Source organism: Salvelinus sp. IW2-2015, linkage group LG20 (genome assembly GCF_002910315.2).
Source record: "Salvelinus sp. IW2-2015 linkage group LG20, ASM291031v2, whole genome shotgun sequence".
Taxonomy (NCBI): Eukaryota; Metazoa; Chordata; class Actinopteri; order Salmoniformes; family Salmonidae; genus Salvelinus; species Salvelinus sp. IW2-2015.
Window position 1 is genome coordinate 64,454,035 of NC_036860.1, and position 20,971 is coordinate 64,475,005.

Below are 20,971 nucleotides of genomic sequence, written 5' to 3' on the forward strand. Positions count from 1 at the left end.
ATCCCCATATTGTTATTTATTTATTTATGCTCCTTTGCACCCCAGTATCACTACTTGCACATTAATCTTCTGCACATCTATCACTCCAGTGTTAAATTGCTAAATTGTAATTACTTCGCCACTACGGCCTATTTATTGCCTTACCTCCCTAATCTTACCTCATTTACACACACTGTATATATACACTTTTCTATTGTGTTATTGACTGTACATTTGTTTATTCCATGTGTAACACCGTGTTGTTGTTTGTGTCGCACTGCTTTGCTTTATCTCGGCCAGGTCGCAGTTGTAAATGATTACTTGTTCTCAACTGGCCTACCTGGTTAAAGGTGAAATAAAATAAAAAAGTTACATTCAATAGTTTGGAGAAAAACAGATGTCAATAAAACTGAAACAGTGCACCCCGAATGGAGGCAGCAAACAATGTACCACACCAGCTGTGATTTACAACCTGATAGCAATATTTTTMGGACTACCAAGAAATGTATTGGTGAATTATATGAATATTCTGACAACAACGCGTTATTGTACGTCATGGAATGTTTATTCAAATAGAACCTATTTAAAGAAACATTTTATTTGTCATTTAACTAGGCAAGTCAGTTAGGATCCAACCCTATTTTTTCAATTTTCACCTAAAATTACAAACCCAAATCTAACTGCCTGTAGCTCAGGACTTGAACCAAYGATATGCATTTTCTTAATACCATTTGAAAGGAAACGCTTTGAAGTTCGTGGAAATGTGAAATTAATGTTGGAGAATATAACACATTAGATCTGGTAAAAGATAATACAAAGCAACAAACATGCGTGTTTTTTATTTTTGTACCATCATCTTTGAAATGCAAGAGAAAGGCTGTAATGTATTATACCAGCCAAGGCGCAATTTAGATTTTGGCCACTTGATGACAGCAGTGTATGTGCAACGTTTTAGACTGATCCAATGAACCATCGCATATCTGTTCAAAATGTTGTATCAAGAACGCCCAAATGTGCCTAATTGGTTTATTAATACATTTTCAAGTTCATAATTGTGCACTCTCCTCAAACAATAGCATGGTATTCTTTCACTGTAATAGSTACTGTAACTTGGACAATGCAGTTAGATTAACAAGAATTGAAGCTTTCTGCCCATATCAGATATGTCTATGTCCTGGGAAATGTTACAACCTCATGCTAATCACATTAGCCTACATTAGCTTAACCGTCCCATGGGGAAGGACACCGATCCTGTAGAGGTTAAGGGGAGGCAGGTAGCCTAGTGGTTAGAGCATTGGGCCAGTAACCAAAAGGTTGCTGGATCGAATCCCTGAGCTGATAAGGTAAAAAATTGTCATTCTGCCACTGAAGAAGGCAGTGTTCCCCAGTAGGCTGTCATTGTAAATAAGAATTTGTTCTTAACTGACTTGCCCAGTTAAAGTAAAAAAAATAAGAACAAATTATTATTTAAAATAACGGCCTGCTGTGGGGACAACACACACATCACGACAAGAGAAACACCACATAAAAAAAGACCAAAGACAACAACAGCCTGGTAGCAACACAACATCACAACATGGCAGCAGCACAAAACATGTATAAACATTATTGGGCACAGACAACAGCACAAAGGGCAAGAAGGTAGAGACAACAATACATCACGCAAATAATACATAATAAAGTATAATAATAATAAATAAAGTTGGCTTTGTAGAATAAAATGGGAATTTTATGTTTTTGACTCTGTTTCAAATCAATTAAATCAAATCAATTAAATCAAATCGCATGTGCCGAATAAATGCTTCCTTAACCAAAAATGCAGTTAAGAAAATATTTACTAAATAAACTGAAGTAAAAAATAATAAAAAGTTACACAATAAAATAACAATAATAAGGCTATATGCATGAGGTACCGGTACCGAGTCAATGTGCGGGGGTACAGCTTAGTCAAGGTAATTTGTAGGTAGGGGTAAAGTGACTACGCATAGATAATAAACAGTGAGTAGCAGCAGTGTAAAAACAGTGTCAATGCAAATACTCCGGGTGGCCATTTGATAAATTGTTCAGCAGTCTTATGGCTTGGGGGTAGAAGCTGTTACGAAGCCTTTTGGACCTAGACATGGCGCTCCGGTACCGCTTGCCGTGTCTTGGATGATTGTAGTCTTTGACTATTTTTTGGGCCTTCCCGTGACACCGCCTTATATGTCCTGGATGGCAGGAAGCTTGGCCCCAGTCACGTACTGGGCCCTACGCACTACCCTCTGTAGCGCTTTAAGGTCGGATGCCGAGCAGTTGCCCTACCAGGTGGTGAGGCAACCGGTCAGGATGCTCTCGACGGTGCAGCTACAGAACTTTTTGASGACCTGGGGATCCATGCCAAATATTTTCAGTCTCCRGGAGGCTGAAAAGGCATTGTCGTGCCCTCTTCACAACTTTCTTGGTGTGTTTGGACCAAGACAGTTTGTTGATGATGTGGACACCAAGGAACTTGAAACTCTCAACCTGCTCCACAACAGCCCGTCGATGTGAATGCGGTGATCAGGCCTACCACCGTTGTGTCATCAGCAAACTGATGTATGTACGGTCACTGTGGGGATGACTGCAAACGAGTTAAAACGTTGTCAGTTCCCCTTTAAGAATAACTGGATTATCATTAACTCAAAAGGAGTGGGATAGTATAGTATTAACAGCAGTTGTTTAGGGTTAATGACCGAGTTTTGGAGCAGTTCTGCTTTGGGTTTGATTTAAAGCCATAACACCCACTGAGAACTGAGAGGACAGGGCACATTTTTGGAAGGCTAGGGTTTAAAAAGGACTGGTAACAAAAGGGGAGCTGTAGACTGGGTATGTTCCTAAGCATTCCCAAAAGCTCCTGCCTCGCTCTCCCCACTCCTCTCCTTCCCAGGCCCAGTGTTCCTGTTCCACTCCCCCCACTGCTTTCTGTTTGTCTCGGATTTCCCCAGGAAAGGGCAACGCGGTGGTCACGGTGTAAAAAATCCAGCCTTCCTGACGGACAGCCTGGGAAAGCAGACCAAAGGGCTTCTCTCTCTCTTTGTTTCTCTCCCTACCCACACTTTAACTCTCAGGTCTTCATGGATCAGAGCTGGTTCATGCCTACACAGCAGAGACACTTTTCAGACACCCCAAAGCACAACACAATGCATGGCGGAAGAACACAGCACACTTCATAGAAATCGTATACATCTTTCTCCCTCTCCGTTGCTATTCTCTCTACTTTAGCAGTTATCCCCCAACCTAGTTCCACAGAGAGAAAAAAAGAGGGGGGGGGGCTCAGGAATGTGGAACATGTCGCTTCTCAATTGTATGGGTGAGCTGCTGAGTGACAGGTAAGCAGGGACTCAGAGCTATATATGGAGGAGCACTCCACCTGGGAGAGAGTTTGTTGTGTGTGTGTGTGTGTGTCGTTCAACTTGTATACCTTTACACCTCTCGGGACTATCCTTCCTGTCATTCCGACAGAGGCAAAACCATACCAGAACATGTGTGTTTGTGTATTTAAGATTGATGTCTGGACTGATGCGTGTGTGTAGGTCCCAGACAAGTGTTTGTTTGGCTTAACTACTGACCCAATTTTTGCGTAGCCTGGCTCATTCCTCTCCAGTGGGTTGCGCTGAGTCGTAAGTCTGAGGGGTCTCGCGTTCCTAGGGGGGAGGAGGGGAGACAAAGTGAGGGAGGGTGAGACAGTATTGGGGGGAGACACGTACTGGTAGTTGAGTTCAGCAACAGACCGGAATGCCTGTTCTGGTATACAAACAAACATCAGGGTGAATGGGGACACACCCTGACTGGCATTGCAGGGCTGATTAACAGCACCTGATTGGTGGGAATTCACAATATAATGCATAGACACTTCCTGACTGGGGACATTTAATTAGTTATTGARTAAAGTTCAGTTATGCATCCCAAACTCAAACCATAATTTCATCCACATTAGAAATTCAGCGTGCTTTTCTTTCAGTGTCTGATCAAATAATTTTCACATTTATTTTTGTTATATTCATTTAAATGACATAGTTGCTACCCTATTTCCAGAACCTCTCACAAGCTGTATTCATATTAGTGATTGGGGGGAAAATAGTTACATATCGCAAAATAAGTTGGCTGTAGCTGCACCAAAACTCCAGTATTTTTCCTTCATAGCTTGTTCTCCATCTTCTTTTTAAATAGGGAGACAATCTGTTTTCAGCACTTATTTCCATGACTGATCAAAACTTACGGTGAGCAATATGTTTGGAGCATCAAGCCGCAATAAAATCACAGTATCGAATTGCAATACCTATAGAATCGTGAGAATCGCAAAACATACCGTACTGGCAACCAAAGTATCGTGATAATATCGTATCGTGATTACCTGGCAATTCCCAGCCTTAATTCAAATGGCGCTATATAAAAAAAGGGTCTATAAAATACTGACAGGCTCTTAAAAACTAGGGCTGGGAATTAACAGGGACCTCACGATKCAATATTACACAATACTTAGGTTACCGATATGATATGTATTGCGATTCTCTATGTATTGCGATTCCATGTTCAAACATATTGCTCACCATATATGTCTGCTGCAGAGGGGCAAGAGAGAGCCATGACAAAATGAGTTTTGGAAAATGTGCTGAAAACAAATTGGCTCCCTATTTAAAAAGAAGATGGAGGACAAGCTATGAAGAAAAAAAATACTGAGTTTTGTTGCAGCACAGCTGACTAACGCAAAAATAATATTGTGATTTTGTTTCAAATAATATCCCGGTGTGAGACTATCGATTTCTTCCTCCATCACTAAAAAAAAACAAAAAAACGTTTATTAACTTGAAAACCCTTATCTTACATCAGGAGTCAAATTACACTCACTGGAGTCAAATTACACTCACTGGTGTCAAATTACACTCACTGGAGTCAATTACACTCACTGGAGTCAATTACACCCACTGGAGTCAAATTACACTCACTGGAGTCAAATTACACTCACTGGAGTCAAATTACACTCACTGGAGTCAATTACACCCACTGGAGTCAATTACACCCACTGGAGTCAAATTACACCCACTGGAGTCAAATTACACCCACTGGAGTATCTGACACAGGCTTTGAAAAAGCACCCACGAATAGGCTACCAGTCAATAGGCTACAAGTGCGGCAAGTGGTGCTGGCTGCTGGTAAGCTTTCTTGACTTAATACYTTTTTGCCAACACATGGCTAACCTTTGTTTACCAGCTAAACAGTTACTATTAGCAAAAATGTGTTAGCCTATTAGTTAGAAAGGTAACTCCTATGTTAGAGTTTTACATTTCCTTTTCCAATTATAATGTGGGAGGTCAATTTTAGAAAAACTATATACCAAATCTATTCATTTTCAAATGRTGATTACTTCTCCTTGCTATTATCATTCACCTGATGATAAGACAAGACATTTGGAGAAACATTTTTTTTGCTAACTGTGATGAGGGTCCCTGGGACGCCATTTTGCCTGAGATGGGCAGCAAAAGTTTGAAGACCCATGTCCTACATATTTCAGAATTTCAGTTGAACAAGTTATGAACCAGAGCTGAAGAGTCCCTGCGCACACACCCTGTGGGAACAGCAGACCACGAAAGGGCATGCTGCCAGCTGGCTGTGAGACATGCTTTTGAGGCTGAGGATGTTTTTTTAGGTCTGACGTCTGGACTGTTTCTCTCCTCGTGGTATGTCATTGGCTCTCACAATTGACTCGTACAGCAGTTGCGGACTCTGATGCAGGGCGCTCTACTGTACTCTGCTGCCACCTATTGGCGACTATGGAACAGTACAGTATGATGGGAAGCCCTCTGTTAGGCGGCTCCTACTAGATGAAGAGATATACACATGTACCCAAAGAGAATCCTCTCTGCTGTAACATCCTGTTATGTTCACTATTTTGACAACTAGCCCAGAGTAGTGCGAGATGTGACAAATGATGCATGGTGGGTTGTTACTAGTAGCTAGCTAACCCATGTCCAGCTAGCTAGCTGGCCCACCCAGCTGGCCACAAATTAGCAAGGTAGCTTGCTAGCATTTTAAAGCATTTATCTCACGTGTGAACGTTACCTAACTAAAAAGCTATCAACTCTGTCAATGTGATGTGGCATGGGTTGAATGTTAACCGAATTAACCACAATACATGCTATCTTACAATGTTTTGAAGGTGAAAAATAGACTTACGTTACAACTTGCCTCTAGCTAGCACTAGCAAGGAAATGAAATTGAAATGATAGAGGTTTTGCCCGGAAGGCTTCAGAACGGACACCACCAAGTTATCGTTCTCGTCTATGGCTCGCGAGTTTTAGAAAATAACTGAACAGAATATAATGTAATAGTATAGTGATGGAAATGGCTACCTGGTAGTTTTTATCATTTATATAATTTTATACTTACACAGATATTTGAAAACAGGTAAACGTTTCCTCCGCTTAATAAAATAATTCCACGGCGATTTCATTTATTTTTAAGTACAGTAATGATCGGCTATTTCTGTCCTGAAACGTGCTCTATATTAAAACACGTATAGTAATATTGGTCATCAATATAAATAATAAATAAAATGCCAAAACATATTTACCACGTGATCAAAGTTCCACACCACGTGGTACTTGAATAAAAGCATGGAGGCTGCTGTATTTTTGTGCTTTGATCCAAATATCACTTTTGCTAGCGCATTGCCTTTCTTAGGGAGAACTTAGGCGATATCGCTATTTTCCCATTGATAGATTCGGCCTCGGTGTTTTGGGCGGCTCGAGACGGAGCAGCAGCGATGGAGTGGTTCGGGACTGGAAACTCCCCTATGTTTCCCGAAGAAGAAGAGGGTTACAGTGCCTCTGCCTCTTCTGTGCCAAGTAGCTTTCACAACTCCTCACTGCAGGTATTGTGAGGCTAAATGCCAATGCACATTTACCACTTAATTCTTTACTTGATTGTTAGCTAGCTTGGTAGCTACGTCAGTCATCGAGGAAATAAAGGCAAGCCAACCCACCACCTCCCCTGTTATTAGCTAGTTATTTAGCCTGCCGCTAACTATTCGATAAATCCTTACGTGACGTTAAATCAGTGATAATAATAGTTACAGTCAGTATGTAATTAGTTGGCTAGCTAACAAGTCAAGTACATTACATAATGTCAACAATGGAAACGAGTCTGAGCAATTGAGTCCGACTCCTTCATTTGTAACTTTTTACTTAACGAACGACGTTTAATGACTGAAGATGCACTAACGTTACAGTAACTAGTTATTTAGCTAGTAGCCAGCCGATTAAACTCAATACGATTTAGCTAGCTTGTCAGGTTATTTTCATTGTCATCAGCCGAACGACCGGCTGTAGACATTGTCTCATTGCCAGGTTTGACATCAGCGAGTCTAAGCCAGTCGTCCTTACCCCAGCCAAGTGAGTGTCACTGACTAATTTACAGTGGTCTACAGGTATTACACAGCAAATTGGTGAAAATGGCACTAGCTAGCTACACCAAATTTGTTTTTCAGTAATACTTGCTGTAATTCTGCTTTAGCCAGTCAAGCAGTAACAGCTAGCTACTTACATAGCTTTCCCAGATACTGTGGATACGATAAGCATCCATAGCTAGTGTGTGCTGTCATCTCTATTCCCTGATAGTTATATCCATTAATGCGGTATTGAGTTGACAGCTGAAGCTTGTGGGTGGTGTTCATGTTATTATTAGCTCGCAACCTGTGTTTTTACATGTCCAAATATAACTATTGCACATAGTTCGCCATAACAGAGTTACAGCAATGCATCGTCATCAGGAGGAGGAGAATGAGAATACTGGCCATGATTATTGTAGATGTAATATTCTGCTGCAGAATGTAATGTCAAAAATATTTTCAGATATCAATCATAAGTTACTGTCTTCTCTGTGACCATGGTGGTGTAGAGAACATGGTCTCTGTGCCAGAGATGGCAGCAGAATACAATGTAAAGATACTTGGATATAAGTTGTTTATAACCTCTTCTCCCCTCTGCTCTGTGACCCCTTGGTGCTGCTGCAGTGTCCCTGTGCCAATACCAGCTACAGTGTGTGAGGGTCTCCTTACAAAGATATTAGGTTATCAGTTCTTAATAAGCTAATTCTCTTCTTCTTCCAGGAGGTTGCCAGTGCAGAGTCCATGGCATCCCTTTGCCAGAGCCAGCAGAAGTGTGTGAAGGCCTCCGTTTCCAGCTGGCAGTTAGTGGAGGCTCAGGACCAGCTGTGTGGGATGGAGCTGCACGGCTCCGAGAGCGTCGAGCAGGAGCGCGCCCGCGCTGTCGCCGGCCAATCAGAGCTCTCGCAGACTGAACATGAGTGGCGCCGGAAGGAGAGCATGCTGGGAGGCAGCAGGAGCCCCGTGCTCAGCGCTGACAGCAGCCGGGACATGTTCGACAAGGTAACTAAGGTTGTGTCTACACTTGACACTTACATTTGACTTCTGCTATCAGAATATGAAGATCGCATTGAAAGACAGCTCTAGACACCCAAGTCGCTTTGTGGTCTGATTGTGTTAGATCTGTCTGACCACTTCAAGAGGTGGTTAGGAATGCATTGTGTGGGGGGTTTCTCCCCAGTCTGGACACAATCAGGCTACCTAAAGCACATACAGTGGGCGACGTCATCCGCACTCCTCCCACCAGCGTTTGTAGAATGCATACTAACATTTGAATATAGCCAGGGAAAAAGGAATCCGGACACGGGAGACAAATTTTAAATGTAGGTGTTGATGCAGGAGGGGTTTGGAATTCATGATCAGAATACTAATGCTGCATGAACTGTCAAGTCTAGACACAGCCTTAGAAAATGTAACGTTATGACTATAACTACTGTTCCCCGAAGGAGGAAAACAAGGTACAGCATACTATGGGGAGTTGCACACGAGTTCTTTTGAAGGATCTACAATTCACGCCTGACAAGGCAAATGAAATCCACGCCTCGGTGGAAGCCCCGCCTYCCACAGGTGATAAGTGTGTGGCTTGGTTTCATTCTTTCAATTTAAAACCTCTCTTCAGAGCCCAGGAAGGGGTGGCACAGGGCCATATAGGTGTTGTGCCTCATTACCCTCCTTCAGGGAACAGTAGTTACAGTCATAACGTTACGCTCCCTTTGTCAGTCAACTTCGGTACAACATACTATGGGGAAATATACAGTGAGCTCAAAGTATTTGGGACAGTGACAATTTGTCTGTTTGGGCTCTGTACTCCAGCGCTTTGGATGTTAAATGATACAATGACTATGAGGTTCAAGTGCAGACTGTCAGATTTAATTTGAGGGTATTTTCCATCCATATCGGGTGATCATTTAGAAATTACAGCACTTTTTGTACATAGTCCCCCCCCCATTTTAGGGGACCAAAAGTATTGGGGCAAATTCACTTGTGTATTAAACAAGGCTGTGTGATATGGACAAAATATATCACTTTTTACAGTATTTTATGTTTTTGAATAATACAGGTAAAATCATTTGCTTTATGAGTAGTGTGTGACCCTAGGATGGCAACACATAGTGGCTTGCCAAAGTATTCACCCCCCCCTTGGCATTTTTCTATTTTGTTGCCTTACAACCTGGAATTAAAATGAATTTTGGGGGGGGGGTCGTATCATTTGATTTCCACAACATGCCTACCACTTTGAAGATCCAAAATATTTTTTCTTGTGAAACAAACAAGGAAATAAGACAAACAGAACTTGAGCGTGTGTAACTATTCGATCCCCCAAAGTCAATACTTTGTAGAGCCACCTTTAGCAGCAATTACAGCTCCAAGTCTCTTGGGGTATGTCTCTATAAGCTTGGCACATCTAGCCACTGGGATTTTTGCCCATTCTTCAACGCAAAACTGCTGCAGCTCCTTCAAGTTGGATGGGTTCCGCTGGTGTACAGCAGTCTTTAAATCATACCGCAGATTATCAATTGGATTGAGGTCTGGGCTTTGAGTAGGCCATTCCAAGACATTTACATGTTTCCCCTTAAACCAGTCGAGTGTTGCTTTAGCAGTATGCTTAGGGTCATTGTTGGTTAAATAAAGGTTAAATAAATGGAAATAAAAATTGTCCTGCTGGAAGGTGTCTGTGAGTTTGGTGGGCGGCCCTCTCTTGGCAGGTTTGTTGTTGGTGCCATATTCTTTCCATTTTTTAAAATAATGGATTTAATGGAATGTTCAAAGTTTTAGAATAAAAAAAAATAATCCAACAATGATCTGTACTTCTCCCCACCTTTGTCCCTGACCAGTTTGTAGAGCTCCTTGGTCTTCATTGTGCCACTTGCTTAGTGGTGTTGCAGACTCTGGGGCCTTTCAGAACGTATATACTGAGATCATGTGACACTTAGATTGCACACAGGTGGACTTTATTTAACTAATTATGTGACTTCTGAAGGTAATTTGTTACCCTCTTATTTAGGGGCTTCATAGCAAAGGGGGTGAATACATAGATTTGTTGCCACTCAAGACCGTTTTGCGTGGCTGATTGTGCTGCACTATGAGTCGATAAGACCGCGACCTGTGCACCGGTGTTGTATCGACGTGCCTGCCGACTTGAAATGCTTCCTACTTGGTATCACTGTAGTGTCGCCGGCGGTAGCTAACGTGGCCGTTCATTTTCTCACACTATTTTATTTCAAGTACAAAAGTAGCCTACACAAGAAATAACTAATATTGATAGCCATCTAGATGTCACCTTGATACGTAGACTACCGACAGCCTACTACTCAATGGGGAGGGCATGAATGGCGACACAGTGCCCTTCACTCCCGCTTGACAAGCTCTATTGTCTGGCAACTCCGTGCGAAGTAACTACGTAGTAGCCAATATTAGGGTGACCGTCACAGTAAGCACACGCATACAACTCATGAAGAAACAGTACACCATCATCAATACTTTTAGTCAGTTTTACACATTCAGTTATTAAACTAAAATACAACTGACTTGTTCTTTAAAAGTCCAAACTATCGCAGAGTGCTTTTGACCCACTCCTTTTCACACACCCAATCCTTTCCTTTCGACACACCCGTTCGCCCATACTCCGATCGCCATATTGGGATGCTGCTACCCTCTTCTCACTGGACTGTGCTTCTCTTTCCTTCTCCTATAGAGTATTATTAATAGTAAAAACGTTGAATTGGAGGTTCACGACAAGAGCAAAACCTTTGTTCAGAAGTATGAAAAAGAATTGAGACATTTTGGTGAGTGAAATGTTTAATCTACTGCTTATCATGGTTTAATATTGAGTGATGCAGCAGGTGTGGAATGGTATTGGTCCGTTGTCTCCATTGTGATTGGTCCGATGTGTCTCCATTGTGATTGGTCAGGCATGTTGCGGAGGTGGGATGACAGCCAGCGCTTCCTGTCTGACCTGCATCACCTCATCTGTGAGGAGACGGCCAACTACCTGATCCTCTGGTGCTTCAGACTTCAGGCCGAAGAGGTCAGAAAAACATCACACTGTCCTGTGAATTTATTTGCCGCTAGTATTTGATACAATATATTTTTATCTAAACGCCAATATCAGCCGGCCGTATGTTTCCTGTTCAGGGTTGATGTGTAAACTATCTGTTTACCGACAGATCTAACTATTGTTAAAAGGCCAGACTGATCCTACCCCTTCATATTTTCTAACAAATTACATTTCTGAATGAGTTAATTTTATACTTATGACTATGGGTCACTTATGTTAGAGGTTCTATCCTGTTCCCTTTCTCCTGACAGATATTTGTTCAGGTTTACAAACATTGACTTTATAGTATAGCCTACAGACTTGATTTGTGGTATACGGATGAATTCACATCTTTCCCACTTTGATATATTCCACCACAGAAAGAGGCGTTAATGGAGCAGGTAGCTCACCAGGCTGTTGCTATGCAGTTTATCCTGGAGATGGCCAGCACCTCCCAGCAGGATCCCAGAGGCTGCTTCCGTCAGTTCTTCCACAAAGCCAAAGTAAGCATCTAGCTATCCTGGTCTGTCTGCTGATGAGTCACGGTTAAGTCATTATACCACATCAGGCACCCTAAGAATGGGGTGAAATGGCTCCCTATTCCCTATATAATAGTGCACTACTTTTGACAAGGGGTCACGTAGGGCTTTGGTCAAACGTAATGCACTATAAAGTGAATAGGGTGCTATTTGAGGCATCCTAAGACTAGCAAAGGCTCTATCTAACCATCCCCGTCTGTCTGCTGAGTCACTGTCAAGTCATTATACTGCAAAGTAATATAAAGCAAATTGTTCACCCACCATATAACCAGTGGTTATTGATAAGCTAGGTTGAGGATTGATCAAATGTTTTAATGTGTGATTTAATGATCAAACTTGTCAATGTTTTGACTGATTTTATGTAATTATTTAATGTTATGTAACTAACTGTCATTCACTAAAAATAGTTTGCTGGAGGAAGATGTACTGTACAGTGATGTAATGTGGTCAAATGACCACTAGAGAGAGACAGGAGTCACGACAGACTCCCACAACACCGCAATGATATACAGCTACTTGCTTTCATGCCAAAACATTGTAAGAATTTCTGTATGATTACCAGTGTTTTACATATTGATATGATTTTAAGAGGCTGCATGGTTTAATTCCAAAATATTTGTTGCTTTTCTCAGCTGTAATCATGTATCTATAACTGCGTAACACACTCTTAATGTTTAGAGACATTTTTTTTATAAGAGGCCTCCCGAGTGGTACAGCGGTGTAAGGCTATGCATCGCAGTGCTTGGGGTGTCACTACAGACCCGGGTTCGAGCCCAGACTGTGTCACAACAGGCAGTGACTGGGAGTCCCATAGGGCGGTGCACAATTGGCCCGGGTTATGAGAGGGGTTGGCTGGGGGTGGCTTTACTTGGCTCATCGCGCTCTAGCGACGTCTTGTGGCGGGCCGGGCGCCTGCAGGCTGACAGCGGTCGTCAGTTGAACGGTGTTTCCTCCGACACATTGGTGCGGCTGGCTTCCGGTTTAAACGGGCGGGTGTTAAGAAGCGCAGTTTGGTCATGTTTCGGAAGACGTATGACTCGACCTTCGCCTCTCCTGAGCCCGTTGGGGAGTTGCAGTGATGAGACAAGATCGCAATTGGATATCACCAAATTGGGGAGAAAAAGGGGGTACAATTTATTTATTTATTATGATTCCAAGTTCCTCTTGTCAACCGAGGATGATCAAGTAAGTCTCTAATTCCATTGTCATATTTTCCCCTGTGTAAGGCAGGACAAGAGGGGTACTTAAACATCTTCCATGCTGAGCTAGAGGCCTTTAAGCAGAGAGTAAAAGAGTACACCATCAAGTTCAAAGGAGAGACCCCCTCCAACGACACACCGCTCCAGAGCAGTACAGCACGCTGTCATCTGGATCCCAAAGAGGTTCTAGAATCTTTACCCCCAGTGAGTATTCTAAATGACCTATTTACATTTTTGACATGCACCTGTATGGTAACAATTTAATATAGTAATTTCAATGTTTTGTTCTGATATATTTCTTCCGTTCTGAAACAGGAACTGAAGGCAGGGTTCCAGCTGCAAGACATGCAGATTCTCCAGAATGTTCTCAGCACCATGAATCCACAGGTAGTGGTTACAGTTCTGTTTTCTTAGTAGACTGACTATAGAGTCAGACACGTACTGTACATGAGAATTAGATCTGTTTATTCAGCCACACTATTATTTGTTGATGACTATTAATTACTCCTATGCCAATTGATACCACATGTACAAAGTATAACCTTGGGAAGCTTAGAAAATGTCAACTATACTGTGAGACGAGGGGCCTTATTTCTTATATAAACATTGAGTTAAAAGATTTAAATATCCAAAGAGCCTAAGTTAATGTTCAAGTTTCAAGCTGTGCTCTCTATTTTTTTAAACGGAAGTAAATTAACAGTCAGTGTGTTTCTCTAGAACTGAATTCCTTCCTCGAGCGAGAGGAGAGAAATAAACAAACAAACAGGAAGAAGGTGAAAGAATATCACCCCCAACTGGCCCCTGAAACCTGACTCTATGTCGAATCCTAAAAGAGAGTGAAACAAGGAAATGAAACATGTCCTACTCCACAAATAACACTTAGTTAGCAGTTGGGGCCTGGTTGGAACTCTAGATGTGGGACAATGAACGCAGAAAAGAAACTCCTGTTACATAAGCAGTATAATCAGCTTGAGCAGTACACTGGGTTAATCCCAGTGTGTCCCAAAATGGCACCCTATTCCCTAGATATTGTACTACTCTTGCCCAGGACTCATTCAAAAGTAGTGCTTTATAAAGGGAATAGAGTGCCGTTTGGTACACATCCCATGTACATCCATTCAGAGCAGCTCAGACAGGTCTACTTTCCAAACCTCTCCCCCACCGTCTCATTAAGTACTGGGCCTATTTTAGAGTCCCAGATCAATTCAGCCTCTTGGATCATAATAAATATGACTATATGGACAGGGAGTGGGGAGCTGATCCTAGATGAAAAGGTCTTAGGAATCCTGTTACCTTTTTTTAGTCTTAACATCATCCTAAAACTGAACCTGTTTTAAGACACTGCCCAGACAAACTCTGAGCCATGAGTAAAATCAAGTCATAAAAGTTTCTCAGCTGGTAATCACGACAGTTTGCGGTTCCGCAAAGGAAAGATAGTGATGACCCTCATTGACATTGTTGCAAATGATGGAGAATAACCAATTGCGATGAGCCATCGCCAGCTGTGAACCCTATTCAGACGCGCACTGTGAACGTACAGCAAATGTTGCAATGTTAAAACGTTTGATATAACTGTCGCTTGACAAGATCACTTCGCCTACTGTTAATTATTGCCTAATATGTTGGCATGCATAACCTTGTTTTAACCAATTCTGATGGTTGTTAAAAGTAGAATTGACAATATTACTGTTATATCAAKACACTCGTCACTCTCGTTTTACAACTCTGAATCGCTTTGGCACAGTAGGCCTCAAGTCCATTGCGTACAACGTTTTGAAAGATCCATGATTTTCATCGAACACAATCAAAGTAAACATAAGCCCTAGAAGCCGTCAATTGCCCAAATTATAGGCGTGCCCAATGTAGGCTTTTTCATTTAATTGCAATGTGATGTTGCACTCCAAAGGGATAACTTGAACTAACATGTAGGTAATTAAATCAAACATTTTTTCTTAGATTATTTATTACCCTAGTGGTTATATTTATGCATGTCATGTGAAATCATTGTCAAAAGCACAAGAGATTATTAATGGATTGATCCTATAAAAATGTTATCAACTCCAAAGCAGTTGCATGTGGCGCAYGAAACGRCGACTCGCTGCATTTTTCTATTATCAAGACACCTGCTGGCAACTCTMACCCCTTTACACTCCAATGGTAGATTTGGTCACTCATAAATGCATAAATTGGAATGCGGTGACTGTACAGTAACATGCTATGCATGACGTTAGCGCTTTGGCTCTCTGCCTCACAGCACTAGGCTTCTGACTGACAGCCGTTCTGAACTTGAGCACCGCACGCTACATTAAGTTGCCCCCATCCCTCCCACTAATTGGGCAACTTTAGCAAATGTTTTTGTTGTCTTAGTGAGGGAAATGCTGTAAATTAAGAGCACTATGTATTTTGAAATATGAGATGTTGAGGATGATGAATACTGCTTTAATGTCAATAGAAGCAAGCTAAATACCCATGAATCCTAATGTGCACTTCACATTTCATATCATAAAACTCCTGTCATATACAGTGTCAACATGTATAATCACCATTCTATGTACAGTTACCAGATGACATGGCTTCATACTCTGGGTTGTTCTGAACAGAATCAGCTTATGTTTCTTTATGTAAAGAGAATTTTCCGCGGTACACACACCTAAATGCACTTATGACTCCTTTTGTGTGCACGCCAAAAGGATATTTTTTCCCCTGAATTGCATTGTGAAAGCCTAACACAAATGTCATATTTTATAACTAAGCTAGTCACGTTGGCAATAGAACAAGCTTTTAAATGATGCCCACCTGTGCCAGATTGCGATTTTATAATGGACCGTTTTTAGAGTGCTTAGAAATCAACAGTCGTTCTGTGATTGCAGGGTTGCATTCCAAACACAACTACGACAAGTGTTCTTGCTGTAGTTCCTCAATGGTCCAGCAATGAGCTCAAAAAAGTATTTTATAATTGTAGACTCTCCTTTTGAGTCATAAAAGCTCATTGAAATGACTTATGTACTGTGCAGACTTGGGAGACGTGTGTAGCCACTTGGAGACACCAGTTAGACCTCGCACTCAAACCCTTGCACTTTATTTGTCTTATGTTGCACCTACACCACATTTTCCAGGAATATTCATATATTACTGAATGTATTCAGATTACCTTCAGAATTTATTATTTTTACATTTTACCCCCAATTTTCYTGGTATCCAATTGCTAGTAATTACTATCTTGTCTCATCGCTACAACTCCCGTACGGGCTCGGGAGAGACGAAGGTCGAAAGCCACGCGTCCTCCGAAACCCAACCAAGCCGCACTGCTTCTTAACACAGCACGCCTCCAACCCGGAAGCCAGCCGCACCGATGTGTCGGAGGAAACACCGTGCACCRGCTTAGCGCGCACTGCGCCCGGCCCACCACAGGAGTCGCTGGTGCGCGATGAGACAAGGATATCCCTACCGGCCAAACCCTCCTAACGACGCTAGGCCAATTGTGCGTCGCCCCACGGACCTCCCGGTCGCGGCCAGCTGCGACAGAGCCTGGGCGCGAACCCAGAGTCTCTGGTGGCACAGCTAGCGCTGCGATGCAGTGCCCTAGACCACTGAGATTACCTTCAGATTTTGATATCAAAAAATAAAAGTACAGTTAAAAAAAAAAAAAAAGGGCCGTAAAATCAAGTGTAATGTTTTTGGATTCAGTCTTGTCTGAACTGTTGTCCTCAACTTTAATCTAATCATTTTCCCATCATCTCCAAACTGTTCCCTTTTAGTTGCTACCATGGTTATGCATAAGATTTTCATATTTCTTCTATAAGAAACCTTTCAATTTAGCCCTATCCATATAGGCCAATTCCCACAAGCGTAAAGGGTTAACTGGTTAGGACAGCTCGTGAGGTCTCCTAAATATCTGTCGACAAGGTGAGACTCTTATGACTAAAAATGTTTCATGCATAGCTTTTATTTTTACCCTTAAGAGTAGGAGTAAAATGTCTCCTCAGAACTTACGACCAATTATCTACTCTGAGGCACTTTGTGCCCAGCACTCCTATTCTGAGATGGTTGTTGAATACTGGTCCTGATGAAAGGTGGAATTATCAGTGTTCGTGTCAAGATGCCCCACAGAGCAGGTGGATTATCGTCCCAAACTACACTTCCCAGGGGACATAGTGTTTGGAACAGGCAACCTTAGAACTAACCCATACAGATTCATTTATCATATCGTATAAGGGTGTATGTTTCTTCTTTAGATTACACAGTTATTGCTTTGTAAATTATTTTTGTTTTCTCTCGTGAGTTGAAGTTGCTGTTTTGGTTGTACCACCAGGTGGCAGAGTACCATGTGAAGCGTTGTCTGGAGTCTGGCTTGTGGACTAACAAAGAAGGGAGACGGTCCAAGGAGGAAGTTAATCCAGAAACAGACGACCTGCGCATGATGGAGACATAACGACTGTGGTGGAAGCGCCCTCCATCTCTCCCATCTCCCCTCTAGGAATTGACACTCTCAATAGGAAAAGGGCTGAGCTCCCCACAGAGACTTATTTTTGTATGCAGCAGAATCTGCACCTGAATGTGTCTTGCACTTTATATTTGTTTCAAAACAAACTATTTAAAGAAGGCGAGTGGTAGGTATTTTGAGGCACTTACTGTACCTTTTCTCATATAGCTAGAGTATCTCTTCTCATGTCATATCTTGTTTTAGCAGAGTGAACCTTGCTTTGTAAGGAAGTCATCTTTACACAGGAATTTACAAGAGCTACTTCAAACTTTTGAGAATTGTTTTTATATTTTGGGGTATTCCTGTGACTCTGTTTATCAACCTTATGGGTGTGAAGGGAGATAAGTCATCTACAGTAGTCTTCACTGGACTCGCAGGTAGGAAGTCTAATGGTTAAGAGCGTTGGGCCAGTAACAGAGAAATTGGCCGTTCTGCCCTTGACCAAAGCAGTTAACCCCCAACAATAACTACTGCTCCCCGGGCGCCGACGACATGGACGTCGATTTAAGGCAGCCCCCCGCACCTCTCTGATACAGAGAGGTTGGGTTAAAAGCGGAAGACACATTTCGGTTGAATGAATTGTTGGGCAAATGACTAGGTATCCCCCTTCCTTTAGTAGGAGAGGAAAAACCTGAGCATTACAATCAAACCTGCTCTTGTCGTAAATAAAAGTGCAAATTGTTTTGGTTGAAGAAACAAGAGGCCTAARCCTGGAGTCATATTTCTGCAGTCTCTAACGTTCTGTCCAACACCGCTGAGCCACTACTGCATGTGGTTAAAACTGTCATAGACTCGTGCAAGCGCTCTGGGCCCATATTCACAAAGCGTGAGTAGGATCTGGTCCCACCTCTAATTCATAATGGTTTAAAAAGCTAAACTGATCTCAGATCAGCACTCCTACTCTGACACTGTGGATGAGGGCCCTGTGCTCTTTCAGCTCGTCATTAGGCCAATATTTAATGCCGATATACTACCATGGTGTAGCTATGACGACTTCACTATGCAAAGCAATGAGTTTGCTGTTATTTTGTTTTTGTTACTGCTGGTCACTCATCCTCAACCAACACTCCAAAAAATGTCTTGCTCTGTCCATCACAGAAGAATAAGCTTCTCAACATATCAATGTATGGCTGCTAAACTCAACTGCTCACATAATTGATTGTGAAACTGGAAACAACCTGTAGAACTTACTCTGGCTGCCATAACGTGAAAACATCCTGTACTAGTCTGTGCTCTGTTTGAAATGGAACCGCTTTAAATCAACTGTGCAGGGTAAATGGCTATAATACATTAAGTCTACCTGAACACAGTTTAAACGTTCTGCAAAAGTCTAATGAAATAAAATAAATTAATGGAAATCTGTTTTGTTGCTTTTCACTAGTTTTTTTTTTTCATGATAAGATTTTTTTATTAAAACTTTATCAGCCTGATAAGTCTCTTCCAGAAAGCGAGACTCGATAATAAATAATATACTTGTTTTGTAATAAGTTAAGGCACTGTATATTCATTCATATATGGATGTTTTAACAAAGTCATTTATCTCTGATTATCAAAGAGCTAATCTCGGGGTAACCCAGAACTAAAGTCTGCTCGATTAAATTCTGGGTCCATGAGATGCTAGAACGAGGAGCTCCATCCTCTCTCTCTGCAAGTTATGGGCCGAATGACTGCCCTTCCTAAATTTGAAAAAAATGCTAACACCTCGGAAGTTGTGATTTGTCCAAATAACCAGTGATGGAAAAAAACTAGGCACCAGAACTATAGCTGCTCGTTATCTATCAGTGCTCATAATAGAAAGATATATTGCATCATTTTATGTTTACATATTCTGCCGACGAGAGATTATCAAAGAAAAGGTCAATGTGCTACAAAAATACTGCATATAATAGCTTTTCAATATAGCTTTTTCAGTATAGAGACAGTCATTAGATGACAAATCTATACTCGCAAGGCCACAGTCGGACCAAATACACATAATATACAAAGTGTATTAAACATTAGGAATAGCTGCTCTTTCCATGACAGACTGACTAGGTGAATGCTGTGATCCCTTATTGATGTCACCTGTTAAATCCAAAACCCACTTCACATGGAGGAGACTGGTTAAATAAGGATTTTTAAGCCTTGAAACAATTTGAGGGAAGAAGATATTTACGCCGGTGTYGCCATGAGGTGAGTGTGTAAGATGGTGGACGGGGGGAAAAAAGTGGAACATGTTTTGAGTGAATATGGAGTGGTGGATCACAGAACTTTTGGAAGAGCTACAGAAGGAACTTGAATGTGACATGAGGATGAGGATGAATTAACCGCAATGGCAGGTGCGGCGAAGACTGAGTTTGAGCCTTGTCCTGATGATTCTGACCCAGTAGGAGTGTGAATTTTGGAGAGACTGGATCCTTGCCTTCTGGCTGATCAATATGTGGTGTCAGGTTGGGTGGAGAAGAGGTTGGGGAATGTTGGGTCGGTGAAAGTGACTCTAATTGGCCCTCTTGCATTGCTGCAAGAGGGCGTGTACTCCGTGTAACAGTTTAACTTTAATCCATCCCCTCGCCCCGACCCGGGCGCGAACCAGGGACCCTCTGCACACAACAGTCACCCACGAAGCATCGTTACCCATCGCTCCACAAAAGCTGCGGCCCTTGCAGAGCAAGGGGAACCACTACTTCAAGGTTTCAGAGCAAGTGACGTCACCGACTGAAAGGCTGCTAGCGCGCACCACCGCTAGCTACCTAGCTAGCCATTTCACATCGGMTACATCCGCACCACACAAATGGGAACAAGAACACTGGCTTGGCCTTAAGTGTTGAAGGATCAACAGAAGTTGAAGATACCCGGTGTCTGTGACGCCCGAAATTTGGTGCGATGCAGACCCGGTGAAGAGTATGGTGAAACAGAGAAGACACTGTACTGTTGAGTTTTGATGCAGAGTCTTTACCAGATGAAGTCAAGTTAGGATGTGTCAGTTATGCCGTGAGAGCTTGTCCCAAATCCATTACGGTGTTTTAGGTGTCGAGCTTATGATCATGTGGCAGCAGTGTGTAGGAGGGAGATTTCTAGATGTGAGAAGTGTGCAGGAGGACAAGAGACAAAATAATGTGTAGCATCGGTGTAAAGAGTTATAGAGGTACCCGTGGTGCTGAAGATCAGAGGGGTCGGGTGAGAGACAGGTTGAGGTTGCCTGGATTAGTGCAGAATGTTTTGTATGCTGAGGCAGTGAAGAGAGTAGTAGATGAAGATGGGTCCAGGGTGAGAGATCCTAAGAAGATTCCTGTGAGTAGGCCAACAGAATGATAGGAAAAACCTGCTTCAGTTAAAAATAAATGTTTACGGCCG

The 20,971-nt window shown here is 42.2% G+C and overlaps 2 protein-coding genes across 4 annotated transcripts in view; one reads left to right on the forward strand and one right to left on the reverse strand.

Moving 5' to 3' along the window:
• exd3 (exonuclease 3'-5' domain containing 3) overlaps positions 1 to 6,641 on the reverse strand; it is a 65,974-nt gene extending 59,333 nt beyond the window's left edge. For 2 of the 3 annotated variants that reach the window (XM_024011816.2, XM_070449568.1), the window contains exons 1-2: positions 6,172 to 6,276; positions 3,567 to 3,641 (exon numbers count right to left, since the gene is read on the reverse strand). In XM_024011816.2, coding sequence (XP_023867584.1) covers positions 3,567 to 3,591 — 25 coding nt within the window. In that variant the 5' untranslated portion in view covers positions 3,592 to 3,641; positions 6,172 to 6,276. Of the gene's footprint in view, positions 1 to 3,566; positions 3,642 to 6,171; positions 6,277 to 6,568 lie in introns of those variants that run through there. The other variant, XM_024011817.2, reaches the window with a different exon arrangement.
• A 119-nt stretch (positions 6,642 to 6,760) lies between these two features.
• LOC111980816 (hsp90 co-chaperone Cdc37-like 1) lies at positions 6,761 to 19,000 on the forward strand. Its single transcript, XM_024011818.2, has 8 exons — positions 6,761 to 6,868; positions 8,105 to 8,383; positions 11,076 to 11,166; positions 11,293 to 11,408; positions 11,798 to 11,920; positions 13,183 to 13,359; positions 13,471 to 13,542; positions 17,468 to 19,000. The coding sequence occupies exons 1-8, from the start codon at positions 6,761 to 6,763 to the stop codon at positions 17,585 to 17,587; spliced, it is 1,086 nt and encodes a 361-aa protein (XP_023867586.1). The 3' UTR covers positions 17,588 to 19,000.
• The last annotated feature ends 1,971 nt before the right edge of the window (positions 19,001 to 20,971 follow it).

Coding starts and splice junctions, on each gene's coding strand:
- LOC111980816 (XM_024011818.2), top strand. CDS start 6,761: ATGGAGTGGTTCGGGACTGGAAACTCCCCTATGTTTCCCGAAGAAGAA. Junction 6,869..8,104: donor TTCACAACTCCTCACTGCAG/GTATTGTGAGGC, acceptor TTCTTCTTCCAG/GAGGTTGCCAGTGCAGAGTC. Junction 11,921..13,182: donor AGTTCTTCCACAAAGCCAAA/GTAAGCATCTAG, acceptor CCCCTGTGTAAG/GCAGGACAAGAGGGGTACTT.